General features: G+C 48.6%; 1 protein-coding gene across 1 annotated transcript in view; it reads left to right on the top strand.

Moving 5' to 3' along the window:
- Positions 1-375: 375 nt before the first annotated feature.
- The window catches only part of LMNB2 (lamin B2), a 36,757-nt gene continuing 22,709 nt past the window's right edge, over positions 376-14,423 (top strand). Inside the window, exons 1-2 of the mRNA XM_075444039.1 lie at positions 376-636; positions 12,590-12,726. Of these exons, the coding sequence (XP_075300154.1) occupies positions 436-636; positions 12,590-12,726 (338 nt within the window). The 5' untranslated portion in view covers positions 376-435. The remainder of the gene's footprint in view (positions 637-12,589; positions 12,727-14,423) is intronic.

Below are 14,423 nucleotides of genomic sequence, written 5' to 3'. Positions count from 1 at the left end.
GTGGGAGCTACTGGCGGGGTCGGGGAGCCGGGGAGGACCTGCACCCACCAACACCCGAGCAGCCGCTGTGAGGAGCAGTCCTGCCGGGCAGCTCTAGGCCCTCCCGGGTTCATTACAAAACCATCTTGCCTTCAGGATCGGCCCTGCGCTTTACTCGCGCTCACGACAGCCGAATTTTGCATTTTAACACGCGGCACAGGCCCCGCTCCTCGGCGAGGCGCAGCCCCGGCCCGCCCGGCAGCCCACAAAATGGCGGCCGGCCCGGCCCGCCGCTCCGCGCGCGCCCCGCGCCGCCATCTTGGCGCCGAGACTTCATTTCCCAGGCGGCGCGGCGGCGGGGGAGGCGATGTCCGCCATCTTACCGCTCCCTCCTCCCCCGGTGCGGCGGGATTGAATGAGCCCGCTGCCCGCCCGCCCGCCCGCGAATCGAGCGCCATGTCAGGCACCCCGAGCCGCGGCATCCCCGGCGGGACCCCGCTGTCGCCGACTCGCATCTCCCGCCTGCAGGAGAAGGAGGAGCTGCGGCAGCTCAATGACCGCCTGGCCGTTTACATCGACCGCGTGCGGACGCTGGAGCTGGAGAACGACCGACTGCTGCTGAAGATCTCCGAGAAGGAGGAGGTCACCACCCGCGAGGTACGGCCCGAGGCGGCCCGCTGGTCCCCACTCGCGGCTCCGGGCCCGGTGGAGGCGGCTCCGCGCTCCGCCCTGCGGAGGGGGGCCAGGGCCGGCCTGTTCCCGCGCTGCGCCCCCGCCCGGCTCCGGCCCGCCCGGCTCCGGCCTCGGCGCGCCCCGGGGCGGGGGGGTCCGGCCGTGCGCGGCCCGCGGGCTCGGGGCTGAGGGCGAGAGTTGTGGGGGGGTGGGGGGGGTGCGTGTGTGGAGATCGGCGCCTGCCCGCGTCCGCGCGGCCCCTCGGGGGCTGTCGGGGGCTCTCTGGCCGCGGGGCCGGGCCGAGGGGCTGCTGGGGACGCGCTAAAGGCGGCTCGGCGGGGGCGGGGGGGGCTCGGCCGGTGAAGTCGCCCGGTACCGGCCGCGTTTCGGCCGGGTTGGGCTCGCTGCGCGGGACGCCGTGCCCGGGCTCCTCCGAGCCCGCGTGTGGGGCCCGTCCCGGCGGGCTGCGGCCGTGCCGGGGTCCGTTCCCCGGGCGGGCTGGGGCTCCCTGAGGCGCTGGACCCTGCGCTGCCTCCCGCCGATTGCAGCGGCCCGAGCCTTGCTTTTTTTCTTTACGGTCCCTACCCTGACGGCCGGTGTGGCGAGATGAACACGTCGAAGGGTTTAGACCAACTCCTCACCAGAGGAAAGCTTCCTCCGTGCGCGCTAGTGCCGGGAATCGCATCTTTGTGAACTGCTCCTCGCTGCAGTCCCCGTGGTGGCAGGGGATCTGCTCTGCTCCTGTGATCTTGGGGGCAAAGCTGGCTGATCTTTTTTCCTAAGCCACGTTCTGCTTTCCCCCAGGACTCTCCATCCCATCTGGAGGAAGGATGTAGTCGGGGACTCGGCTGGGGCCAGTCCCACCCATCCTGTACCAGCCCAAACCCCTCTGCTCCATCTGTTGGAGACAGTCCGCAAGGCGAGGTGTCCCACCTCTGAGATGACCTGAAACTGCTGTGGGAAGCCTGTAGATAGCGGCCTTTACTGGAACTTGCACGATGCAGTGGGTTGCTTTGCCTGTGTGTAGGCTTTTTCTATGCCCACTCCCTTTTAAGGGTTGTGGTTTGATGATGCTAGGGGTGGTGGGAGAAGGGTTTGAAATAATTTAATATAAGCAGACCAGAGATGGTAGTGTCTTGTGTCGTGAGTGGTTGGCTTACCTGCAATCAGTGTATACCCAGGATTCAAGTACCTTAAATCACTGAATGAAAGGGTGGTTTGGCTTGGAAGGGACCTTAAAGATCAATGTTCGAACGCCCTTGCTGTGGGCAGGGCCCCCTTCCCCCAGCCCAGGGTGCTCCCAGCCCCGTCCAACCTGGCCTTGAGCACTGCCAGGGAGGGGGCAGCCACAGCTCCTCTGGGCAGCCTGGGCCAGGGCCTCACCACCCTCATGGGGAAGAATTCCTTCCTTCCATCTCATCTACATCTCCCCTCTTCCAATCAAAAGCCATTACCTTAAACTGATAGGACATTACCTTGTCTTATCACTCCAGGCCCGTGTACAAGGTCCCTCTCCAAAGTCCCTTTGTACCTCTTAATGGTATATTGTAACTTCAATGTTACCAAAATAACTAGATGTTTCTAAACATAAAACATGGCTACATCAGTTGTCCTATGTGAAATCATGCTGTAAACAAAATAAGTGTGTCTGGTTCAGGGAGCTTCAAAGTTGTAGATTGCTGGAGGCTAGAAGGTGTGTGCGTTTTAAACGTAGGAGGCAGAATGTAATTGTATTGACGGCCCACATGTAAGAAGCGCAAGAGCAGGACAAGAATAAAACATAGATATAATCTCATTAGTTTTTTTAATATGAACATAAACCAACTCCTAATAGCAATTCTGTGTGTTACCAATTCTGGAAAAATACTCTGATGCAGTAATCAGAAAATAAACTTGAAGATTTTCATACGTTTTACTTACTTTGCCCTCTAGCTTTCCTTTATCACTTTTCTTCAAGACTTCAAAAAAAGTCCAAATTCTTAGACATAGTCTAACAAACTTTGTCAGGATTCTTCAAACTCTTCTTTGACACATCAGAGACAGTGTAAGATACTTTAGCTGGTTTCTGGACTGCATTTGTTAAATGCTTCCCCCATCCCTTTGGGACAGCTTATTTATTCTTCACATATGTCCAGAAGAAGAGGCTTTGTAGCCTTACTGTTTTGATGCAGGCTAGTGGACAGCTTAGGACTGTGGGAGCAGTACGACTTCAGATGGCTGTCGGATCTTGGGTTTGCTGGAGTGGGGTAATCCTGTCCTTTCAGGACCAATTTAGTAAACTGTATTTTCTGCTGGTCATTTGGTTTTCCTGTTACACTGTTAGAATTTGTGTTCACAAAATGATTAGGCTTAGCACGAAATAAGATATTAATTAAAAAGAAACCCTCCAAACCCCACAAAAAAAAACAAACCAAAAAAAAAAAAAAAAACCTAAGCCCAAAGCAACTCTAATTTTTGTGTAGAAGCACAGTTAAGCGTAGTCCAGTGTTACTGGCATATTATTCTGGCTTCATCATTATATCTTTATATTAGCTCTACGTGCTTAAAATAGACTATTTTCTTTTCCCAGGGTGTTAAAGATGATAATTCCCCTTGGTTGTCCACAACTGTGTGTAAGTTTGACCCTGATTTATTGATTTTGTTTTTAGCTGTCTAAATATTCTGATATTTTTGGCTTATCTCCGGTAGTGGCAGGGGGCATCGTTTGCCTCTGTGGTAGATGGAATGATGCGCGTTGTGGGGTGGCAAACAGGAGTGACCACTCACCAGTGGGTTCTGTGTTAACCCCTGAGACTTGTGCCTTGAGAGCAGATGATGGGTCCATAATCCAAGGCAAATGGGAGGTTGAGGGTTGTTATGACAAGCAGTAGACAAGAGCATGGTGTCATGAGAGAGATGTTTGTCCATTGCTGGTCACTCCAGCATCCCACAGCGACCGTGTCTGAGAAGGGGGCTGGGGGTGAGACCATTACTGACATCCTCTCCCCCCATTCCTGCGTGCATAGGAACAAAGGGTTGGCATTGCTGATCTTGTTCTTAAAGCTCTGATTTAGGGGAATATCTTCTAGATGAGAGAAGTTCTGCTGATGTTGTTCAGCAAGGGCCGTAGGCGCTGTTCTGCAAGAGACACTGATCATCAGCTGATGAGGATGTTCTTTTTCCTTGTTGATTTAATCTCCAACCTGCAGAAGATAGAAGAAAGCAGCCAATGTGGGCAATCTCCTTAGTTTTTACAGACCACAGCTGCATCATGGCCTTGGAACAAAATAACTCCCGTTGCACTTTTTGAAGGAACACAGGTCTGCCACCTCTTAACAGTAGAGAAGAGGAACTTTGCAGAAGTTGAGATCCATCTCTAGTCCTCTGCTAATTATTGCTGGGTTTTGCTGCTTTCCCTAACCCCGTCCAATCCTGTTGTACCTTTACTTGTATGCAGTAGACCTCTAGAGAAAGAAAAATGTATACAGTAAGCTCTCAGACAAATACAAAAAAATACCTGTGTAGCTGAGGGAACCTGTAATTGTCTTCATTCTTTCCCTGTTTGCTCTCTTGCATGAATCCCCTTGTGTAGCTTAGCCTGTGGCAGAAGAGAAATTTAGCTTATCCGCTTGTTTTCCTGCCTCCCTAGTGTATGACTGCTGCTGTTCTCCCTGTGTGGGGGTCACTTACAGCAACCTAACTTGTGAAGCTGGGAGGGGGAATACTGGAAGGGTGAAGAGGAAAGAAGCCCTTGAGCTCTCCTCGGTTCCCTTTCTCCTAGCTCCCTGCCCTCCCCTGCAGTGCTTGTGATTGCAGCCTTTGAGAACAGAGGTGTCAGTGGGCGTGGGAGGGGTTACTACACTGTTCTGAGGACATCCCACTGTCCTCACCCATGGAAAGGAGAAGTAGGGAGGGGGGGGAAAAGAAGATCACTCGGAGCCTCAGCCGCTGACAGTGATTGCCCTTGTGACAGAAGCAGTATCTCCAGGGGCTTCCCTCTTCACCTGTGTCTTCCTAGCTCTGTGGGTGTAATTGCAGGTGGCTGCGAGCTTGTACGTCACAGTCATCAGAACTTCCACTGTAGTCTCTCTTGGTCTCTGCTTATCTGTCAGTACTGCAGCTACCGTGCCCTTCCTGTGCACCGAGTGTAGTCACCAGAGCTGCTGGTAGGACCAGGATACCTGGGTCTAGTGTTGCCTAGTTGCTACCTGCAAAACACGTGTTCAGATGCTGTTGTGGATGGTGAGTCACTCAAGAGTTGTAGTGTCCAAGACATGGGATTAAATGGTCTTCTGGCACTGTAGGCATCACTGGGGAGGCGATGGTGGTAATATGCAATGCACATTTTCATTGTTCTTGGGAAATTAACTGATGTTCTTGGTGAGTCTGAGGCATAGCTGACTGGCAGTCCTTCGTCAGTCCATAACTGGGTGAATAGGAACACGTTGAGCTACACCTGGTGGGAAAGCACTTAGATTGCACACTACGAAGATGAACATTTCCTCGTCAAATTTGTCTGGACTCACTTGTGGTTGGATGGGGCATGCTTCTTGCCTAACATGTAGGTCCACTGCCTTCTTGGCATCTTCCCTGTGTCTTCTTTGAGTGACATCTTGCAGGCTTTCTCAAGTGGTTGCTGTGGGAGGGTCTGTGTTAGTGTGCGTCTCCTTGGACTGCTGCGCAGTGAGCTTTGCTGAGTGCTCCCAGCACAGGTTGGTAGGTTAAAGAGTCTGCCTTTCAAACTGTGCTATGGAAACATCTCCATTTTCTTGTTCTCCACATGCTCTGTTTCCTTGTCCCCTGTGTTGCCCAATGGCAAACTTGCAGGCTCTTTTGCTAGCAAAAGAGGAAAAAAGTGAAAGCACACTCATAGTGCAGTTTGTAGGGTGTCCAGCTTGGCCTCTGTGTGGGAAGAGTTAGGCAGGGGTGCACATTGGTGTGTGGTGGATCAGGCTGCAGCTTCTCTTCTGGTTCCTACTGAGCTCCGTTTTGAGGTTTTAGCTTTATTTCTTCCATTGCCTTCAGATATGGAGGGACCCATTTGCCGGGCTAACATGTCGTCTGGAAAGGTTTGGAGCTCCCAGGGCTTGTGTTCTGGACGTTGTAGAGAGGCTGCTGAGGCTCGCTTGGCCGTATGACTGTTATCCCTGCTGTTCTTCCCTCTAGGCACCAATGACACTGGCAGGAGTGACCTGAAAAGTGTTAAACATGACATGTGGCTCTGGGTGATTGTTCATGGCATGGGGGCCTGGGTAGTGGAGGGAGGGAAGGGGTTTGGGGGTGGCCGAGCAGATCCTGCGGAACCACGCTGGTTTGCACAACCGCTGTGGGCACAGGGTTTTGGTTTCTGTGGCCATGGAACCGTCTTTCAGGACTGATGACTACTTCAAAGAGTCAGGATCCATCTAACCAAGTAGGGCAAATGTGTTGTTGCCAACAGGGTTGGTCAGCCTGCTAAGAAGAACTTCAGACTGGGAGTGATGGGAGAGGGCGAGATTCTTCTCTCAAGTGAGGAAGTGGTGGATTGAGTGGGCAAGCGAAAGGCCCGGGGTTATGTGAACAGAAGAGAAAGCAACAGAAAAAGGATGACGTGGAAACATAGGCATGTAACTAGGGAAGTGCCTACAGGACAGCCTTGTGGGGAAAGCTGTCCTGCCCTTCCTGGCGAATCGTCACACCTGGGTGCCTCTCTGAAATGCCTGTGACAGTAATGTGTGCAACACGGGAAACGAACAGGGGGAGTGAAAAGTCTGTGGGCAGTTAGAGAGCTCTGGCCACGCTGGGATTGAGGATAGCTCACAGGGCTGGAGTGCTGTGACGGATGGATACAGGTTTCCCAGGAAGGTGAGGAGAGGGAGCTGCCCTTTACAGGAGAGAGCGGTGGGAATGCCTGGAGCTCTGCCGGGGGACAGGTTATGAGCTAGCTGAGAGCTTGTTGGTCAGGATTAGTGGGCAGACCAAGATGGGTGACATTGTGGTATGTGCCTGCTGCTGACCTGATCAAGAAGAGGTAAATGAGGCCTCCTTCAAGTCAACTGGGAGAAGCCTCACATGCCCTAGTCTTCTTGCTCTGCTGGATATAAATAAGGAAGAACTGGTCAGGGATGTTAGTGTCAGGGCAGTGACTATGAGACGGTGGAGTTCAGGATCTTGAGAGGATCGAGTGGAGCAAAAAGCAGGACCAGAACGCTGGATATCAGGAGAGTAGACTTTAGCGTCTTCATGGCTCTGCTTGGAAGAATTGTGTGGGTTACAGCCCTGGAGAGAAAAGGGGTCCATGAGAGCTGGGTTGGTATTATTCAGGGATAACCTCCTCCAAGCTCAGGAGTGGTCCATCCCAACAGTCAGGAAATGGAGCAAAGATGGCAGGAGACCTGTATGGATGAGCAAGGAGATCCTGACTAAACTCAGACGTGAGGACGGCTGATGTACTCATTGCTTTCTTGTGGTCAGACCAGCCTTCAGCAATTCCAGGCCCATGAGACCAGAGGGCAGGTCTGGTGCAAGGAAGGCCTGCTCTTGGAAGAGGAGGATCAGGATAGGAAACATCTAAACAAACTGGACATAAGTCCGTGGGACCTGATGGGTTGCACCCATCAGTGCTGAGGGAACTGGCTGACATCATTGCAAAGCCACTCTGTTATCTTTGAAAGATCATGACGATTAGGAGAAGTTCCTGAAGAGTGGAAGAAAGCTACTGTCATCTTCAGGAGGGGCAAGAGGGAAGATTCAGGGATTTACAGGCAATCAACCTCATCTCAGTTCCTGGAAAGTGGTGTCTGTGTGTCTTTGTAATTCTCTGTTCCTGCGTGGCCTCTGTAGGAGCCTTTGGTGGGCATGTTGTTCAAGCCTTTTGGGAGTGCAGGCAGGCTGGCTTAGCTCAAGCTCCCCTTTCTGAATGTGTGTTGACTTTCGAACCCTTGCTGTTGTGCTTGTTCCCTTGCCCACTGCTTCCCTTTAAAAAAGCCATACGGTGCCACTGTTTTTTCTCCACTCTCTTGTGCTTAGACATGTGCCCAGATCTCTTACCGGATCTGTCGTGAATACCTGCTCCCTGGTTGACTGCGCAAGTCCAGTAGGTCGTGAAACTTTTATTTTGCACGAGTCGTATTGATTCTTCCTCAGTATGACTCTTACTCATGTGCCCTGTAATTCTGTTCTTCAGGTCAATGTCTACTGCACTGCCATGGACTTGAGAGTTTAGTGATAGGTAATTCCTGTTTTAGAAACTTGTATGGCATGAGCCAGCTTCTAATTCTCTAGTACCAAGTGAACTCTAAATGAGAGATTAAATAACATACTGATTGATGTAGTTCAGAAGTTTAGATTTAGAAAGCTGTGATGGTTTGTTGATCTATTCTATGATACTTTCAGCTGATGCTTAAGTGTAGTAATCTTGGAGTACTCTAGTGCAAATACAAGTTAAAAAAACCACAAAACACCAAGCCCCAAACACAAGGTATGTTTTCACTGCGTTTTTTTAGGTGGTTCTTCTACATGAACTGATTGACTTGGGGCCACAGACTCTCACGTATGCCTTTTTCGTGAGCAGAGCGAGAGTAATTACTTTCTACACCATTCACGAGCTGATCCTCAAACAGTATTTTTTGGCTTGCCAGGTTGTATTGTGATTAACGGAAATTATGATTAATTTCATTTTTCTCATCTGTACATGACCTCAGCTTTTTGAAAAATGCTTTATTATGGCTCAGATCCGTTTTGTTTTGATCATCTTAAAATATTTTACGTATGTGGTCTTTTTAGCCTATGATGATTTCTTTATACAATGTGTTGCCATCTAGAAAGATTTTATTCTTAACTGATTTTTTTACTTAACAAATACCAAAGTGTTCCCTAGTTGCCATGCTGAAACAGTTGCAACGGTCATAGATTTTTCTGTTTTGTTTTGGCTTCTCTTGCTTCTGCAAGGATGTGAAACCGAGTCAGCTAAGGTTCTTGACAGTATCTGGCGAATCTGCTCCTGTGTGCTGCTGAGAACCAGGTGAGGAGTTGCTTTCTCTCTTGGGGCTTCCTGGCTTAGCCACTCCATGGCACTCACTAGTAGCGTATGAAAATATCGCTCAGGTATCACCTCCAGGATTGCAGCTCAGGCTAATTGAAAGCTGTTGGAATTACTGCATTTTCTGCCTCTCTGATCTCCTGTAATGTACCTGGTTTCCTTTGTAGCTGGTGGTCAGTAGTCACTGTGTAAATCAGTGTTGTTTCTGTACTCTGAATGCTGCTTGCAGTTCTCTTAACCTGTTTTAAAACATCTAGAGCCTGGAAAAAGTGTGCAAGAAAAGGTGACAACAATGAACCGAGCAGCAGAGTAATTTCTGACCAGGAGAAAATCTAAAAAAGAGATGAGAGGAAACCTGAGAACTCTTAAGTCACAAGTCCAAATGAAGAGACTTGTCTGTGAAGCAAATATTCGTCATTTGTCACAACACAAAAACTAAAGGCATGAAATGAAATTATTAAGCAGTAGGTCTTAATCCACCAGTTGTGCTTGTATGATGCTCCGTGATGTTGTGGAAACCAAAAGCCAGAGAGATTTACAGAAGGATTAGATCAATTAACAGTATTTGGCGACTACTTGGTTTTGGTGCCTGGAAGCAATTTTTGGCTCAGATTTTTTTTAATTTTTGGAAGCTGGGAGTATATGTGAGAGAAGAGCCATTGTATGTTTGCCTTGTTCTCTATAGTTTTTTCCTTCTGTGTTTGCTCCCAGCTGCTTTTCTTACTGACTTACACTGAAAGGATTGGCACAGGCTCCAAGGATGAGTTTGTACCTTTCTCAGATGTGGGGAGCGGGAGACGATGGGTTGCGGTAACCCAGACAAAATGGTGAGAAACAACATTTGCAGGAAGGAATTTGAATTGATAGATCCTACTGATAGAAGATGACAAAAAACGGAAGACTGCGCTGGACGGGTTCTCTCTTGCATCAAGCATTCTTTGGGAGTGTTCCAGGACGGGTAGACACTGTCTGGTGGCATTCTCCTCAAAGGTGTGAGGAGACAAAGAACCAGAAATGGGCTTCACAGTTGCCAGATGCATTTATACAATTTCCTTCTCTTGCTGGCTCGGATTTTTTTGAATTTTGAGAAGCTGAGAGTATATGTGAGTGAAGAATTGTTGTAAGTTTGTCTCATTCTCTGTACTTTTGAAGAATGTCTGGAAGTGTCACCATACTAGAGACCAAACCGAGTAGCAAATGTGATTAAAAAAGGGAGCGGGCGGAAAAGTGTCTGTAGAGTCAAAGCAAAGCAAGATTGTAGGTGTACACTGAACAGAGGCACTTTTGGGACCGTTCTTCTCTGGAGGCTTTTGGAGAATTGTCAGACGCTAGGTTAAGTTCCTTCCACCAGAACAGAGTCTGTGGGGTGGCAGTTTCGGGGAACAGAAATACTTTCCAGAAGTTCTCTCAGTGCTGGTGGTAGAAGGGTGCTTTCAGTGAATAGTTGTCTTGGGCTGGAAGTGTTGTCAATCACGTAATACCAGGCTGGTTCAGCTGGGCTGGCACTGCTTACCGGCCTCTGAGCCTGCCGCTGTGTTTGGTTCTCTCTTCACTTGACGAGTGCTGAAGATAAACAAGATGTTATTTTTAATGATCTAAAAAAAAAAATCCTCAACTGTCTGCCAATTCAGATTGATCATCTAGAACTTTTATCAATGTTGTCGTGAATCCATGTTCTCTCTGCATCCTGTTGTTAGGGTTCTGGCGAGGGTTTTGGGGTGGCTTTTTCAGAGATCGAAGGTGTTGCTGCTCCCGGCTGTCTGCTGCCTCCCTGCGCTGGAAGCTGCGATGTGTCCTTATGTCCTTCTGTCGGTTACTTCTGTCTGCTCAGTGCCTCAGCTTAACATGCTAGTGAAAGTGAACTTTTGACTAACATTTTGGACTGTGAATTGCACCTGTGTGGTCCCTCCTCGTGTTTGCTGCCGGAGTAAGAGCAGAGAAGGGGTCACTGTGCTGCGGGAGAAAAATACACCCTAAGCTACCGCAGCTGGTTGTGCTGTGAGTGAACTGGTCCCTGCTGATTAAGCAGCATAGTCTCTGCTTCTCTTTTTACCAACAGGTTCTGAAACTGCTTTCAGCATGCAAGTTTTAGCTCCATCTAGCCATATTCACTTTACACAGCAACTGCATTAAGTGTTTATTTGCTGTTCAGAATGTTGTTGTTTTGGCGGTGTTAAGCTCTGTATTGTTTGTAATGCCTTAAAAGCACAAATTGTGTACTGCCTTGTGTAAGTATCGTACCAGCAACACCTCTTTGTGACAGTATTCACAAAAACCTAGGGAAAAAGAGTTTCTTCCTTTGTACCCTGACATGCAGTTCCAGTTATGTCCTGGAGTCTGGGAAGGGATTTGTCCTGGTGTCGTGCACTGTGATGCGGCGCTTGTCTCTGAACCTACAGCAGCACAGCCCCAGGCTCCTGGTAGGCGTCCTAGGGCAAGGATTTTAGCACATTTGAGAGCTGAAGGGCGGGTGGTCTAAAGAAGCGCCAGCATTAGCGAGGGAGTGTTGTAGATGCAGTAACTGATGGTGCAGAATCGGTGTTTGGCCACTGGGCGATTGTGTTTCTATTGCAATTTGCAAATACTGTATTTTCACTCAAGGGTCACCCATAATGAAAGGCTTTACAGCCTTAAAATCTCCAGGGTCTTTTTCTTAGCGTTGTGGGGTGCTGTGTAAAAGAGTCTCACATAGTCATGGTACACTTCTGCATAGACCTTCCTAAATTTTATAACTGATAAGAGAGAGTTGTGTTGGCTTGTGCCATAGACAACCTCTGGCTATCAACTGTGGGGGAAAAAACCCAAACCCTAAAACTAAGCTGAATAAAGCTTGAAAGAATTAGTTCTTTAAAGAAAAGAGGTAAGATTGTGTGGATAGACAGCCAAGTCCTTTCTGGTTTGTGGTATGCTTGTAAACTAAAGCTTCTCAGCCCTCATGCTGTCATAGTTTAGTTAATTTCAGTTCTATGAGAATATAGTCTATCAGGAACTTAATTATATCCTGACTGCTTTTAATCAGTCTTTTTGAAGACCAGATGGTTGAGTCTGTCATCAGTGCTACTCTGATGTTGAAATAGGCACTACTAGCAATAGCACAGTTTGCTTTCTTGTTTCTACATTTCATGATTTGTTATGAAATTTCTCTTCCTAAAGTTGGTACGTTCTGCTTTTGGCTCTGACTCCCTGTTTGCACTGTTTCTGATTTTACGTTGGTAGTAGTTGTTTTAGTATCCTTTGATAGAAGCAATAGCAGCAATCTTATATGGTCTTGATCTTTTAGCTATCTGATACACCTTTCAAATAATCTTTAAAAAAAAAAAGTTGTGGAAGACTGAGGGTGCCTTGCTGCACTCTGAGTAGCTGATTCTGTAATATATTGAGTTGGGGCAGGAAAAGGTCAGTAGGTTCTTATCCGCTGAGGTAGAGAGCAGGAGTGGAAGCTCATCTCTGAACAGTTCACATTCCTGTAGTTCACCTAGTTTTAGATTCTTTTTAGCTTTATAGGGCAAGAACGGCAGAATCAAATTGGGCCTTGGACCTGCATTCCACAAAAGAAGTCTATCATCATTTATCTTTAAGTGGTATTACAGTTGGAAAAAAACTCCCAAAGCAGAGTATTGGAAATAAGGCGAACCATTTAAGATCTAATTGTAGCGTGTACTGATCTGCTTCAGTTTATCTTTTTGGAAGAGGTGCACAAACATAATATGTTTTGTTGTGTCCCACTGGGAATAAACATTAAATCTTGTCTTTGAATAGATCACATCTAATTGTAGGTACACATTAATTGAAAATGTTCAGTATAGAATATTCTTAAACAACAGAAAGCATATCATACACCGTTTTTTTCAAAGAAAGCTATGTGAAATCTAGTGCTGTGTTCCAGTTCTTTGGTAGTCTTTGAGATGTTCTCATGTCTGAATACATTTTTCCCCTTAGGTGAGTGGAATCAAGAGTCTCTACGAGTCTGAACTGGCTGATGCTCGAAGAGTTCTGGATGAAACCGCCAAAGAGAGGGCTCGATTACAGATTGAAATAGGAAAATTGAGAGCAGAACTTGAGGAGTTCAATAAAAGGTAAGGAAAGTCCTTCATGATATATATATATATATATTTGTTGTTGTTGTTTGTTTTTTAATTAGAATGGGCAATATTTGCAGTGGCAGTGGTACTATTGGTTCTTCATGAAACGCCTTAGCGTGTGTCTTTTGAAAGCACTGCAGATCAGTTAGAAGATACTGGCTTGTGAGAGGGAAGGTCTGTCCCTGTCTTGCTGTCCATCCACTCAAGAGAAGAGAAGTTTTGCCATTGAAGACTGAGGCAGAAAAGTCGTTGAGTACCTCAGCCTTCTCCTCATCTGTTGTGACCAGTTTGCCAGTCTTGCTCATCACAGGGGCCTGCACTTTCCTTGACATGCCTTTTCTGGCTGACCTACTTGTAGAAGGCGCCTTATTACTCTATGCATGCCTTGCCAAGCTCAGCTCCAGCTGCACCTTGGCCTTCCTGACCCCATCCCTACACAACTGGGCAGCATCCCTGTACTCTTCCCAGGTTGTCTGTCCCTGCTTCCACTGCCTGTGCAGTTCCCTCGTGCATTTTAGTTTGACCAGCAGGTCTTGACTCAGCCATGCTGATCTCTTGTCTTCCTTTCCTGATTTCTTGCATCTGGGGATTGAGAGCTCCTGTGCTCTGTGGAAAGCGTCCTTAAAGGTCTGCCAGCTCTGTTCTGCTGCCTTGGCCCTGAGGGCAGTTTCCCAGGGGGTCCTGTTGACTCACTCCTTGGAGAGCTGGAAATTTGCTTTCCTAAAATTCAGGGACCTGACTTTACTCTTGCCCTGACCCTTGTGTCCCAGGACTGTGAATTCCACCAGTACGTGATCGCTGCAGCCCAGGCTGCCTCCAATCTTGACATTACTGATGAGCTCACTTGTGTCAGTGACCAACAGGTCCAGTATCACATCCCTTGGGTAGGGGTATCTATTACCTGGCTTAAGAAGTGCTCTCAGTGCTGTCCAGGAGCCTCCTGGAGTGCCCATGGCTCACCATGCTACTTTTCCAGCAGATGTTGGGGTGGTCAAAGTCCCCCAGCAGGACAAGAGCCTGTGAGCATGAAGCCTCCTGGGGCTGGAGGAAGAAGGCTTCATGAACAGGCTTCCCTTGATCGGGTGGTAGTAAACACCAACCACAAGGTTCCCTTGGTTGCCTCGGTCTCTGATTCTTACCCATAAGCTTTCAGCCTGCTTGTGGCTATTCTCCAGAGACAGCTCTTCACACTCTATTCGTTTCTGGATGTAGAGGGCAACGGTCCGCCCCACCTTCCTCGCCCGTCCCTTCTGAACAGCCTGTAGCCATTGACAGCCGCACTCCAGTCATGAGATCCGTCCCACCAAGGTTCAGTAAGAGCAACTAGGTCATAGCTTTCTAGCAGCATGGTGGCTTCCAACTCCTCCTGTGTGTTGCCTGTGCTGTATGTGTTGGTGTAGAGGCACTTCAGCTGGGCTGTTGGCAGTGTCGCCTTCTTAGAAGAACACCCCTTAGTTCCTTTGAGGTGTTTCACCGGTGGTTGCCTCTTGGCTCTGATTACATCAGGAGCCCACAGCTCATCTCCATAAGACTTCTAGTGTGCTCCAGTGTACCTAGCATGTCTCAGAGCAGCAGGCTAGGGGCCCTTGCTGGCACCTTGTCCCTCTAACCTTGACGTCTCATCCCACAGCTTGTCATGGGTGAGTCTGATATTATCCCTCTCCCCCTTGAAGTCTAATGTAAGTCATGTT

This window comes from Opisthocomus hoazin, chromosome 27, assembly GCF_030867145.1.
Source record: "Opisthocomus hoazin isolate bOpiHoa1 chromosome 27, bOpiHoa1.hap1, whole genome shotgun sequence".
Lineage (NCBI taxonomy): Eukaryota > Metazoa > Chordata > Aves > Opisthocomiformes > Opisthocomidae > Opisthocomus > Opisthocomus hoazin.
The sequence above is the reverse complement of the archived record's forward strand: the minus strand, read 5'-3'. Positions and strand labels throughout refer to the sequence as shown.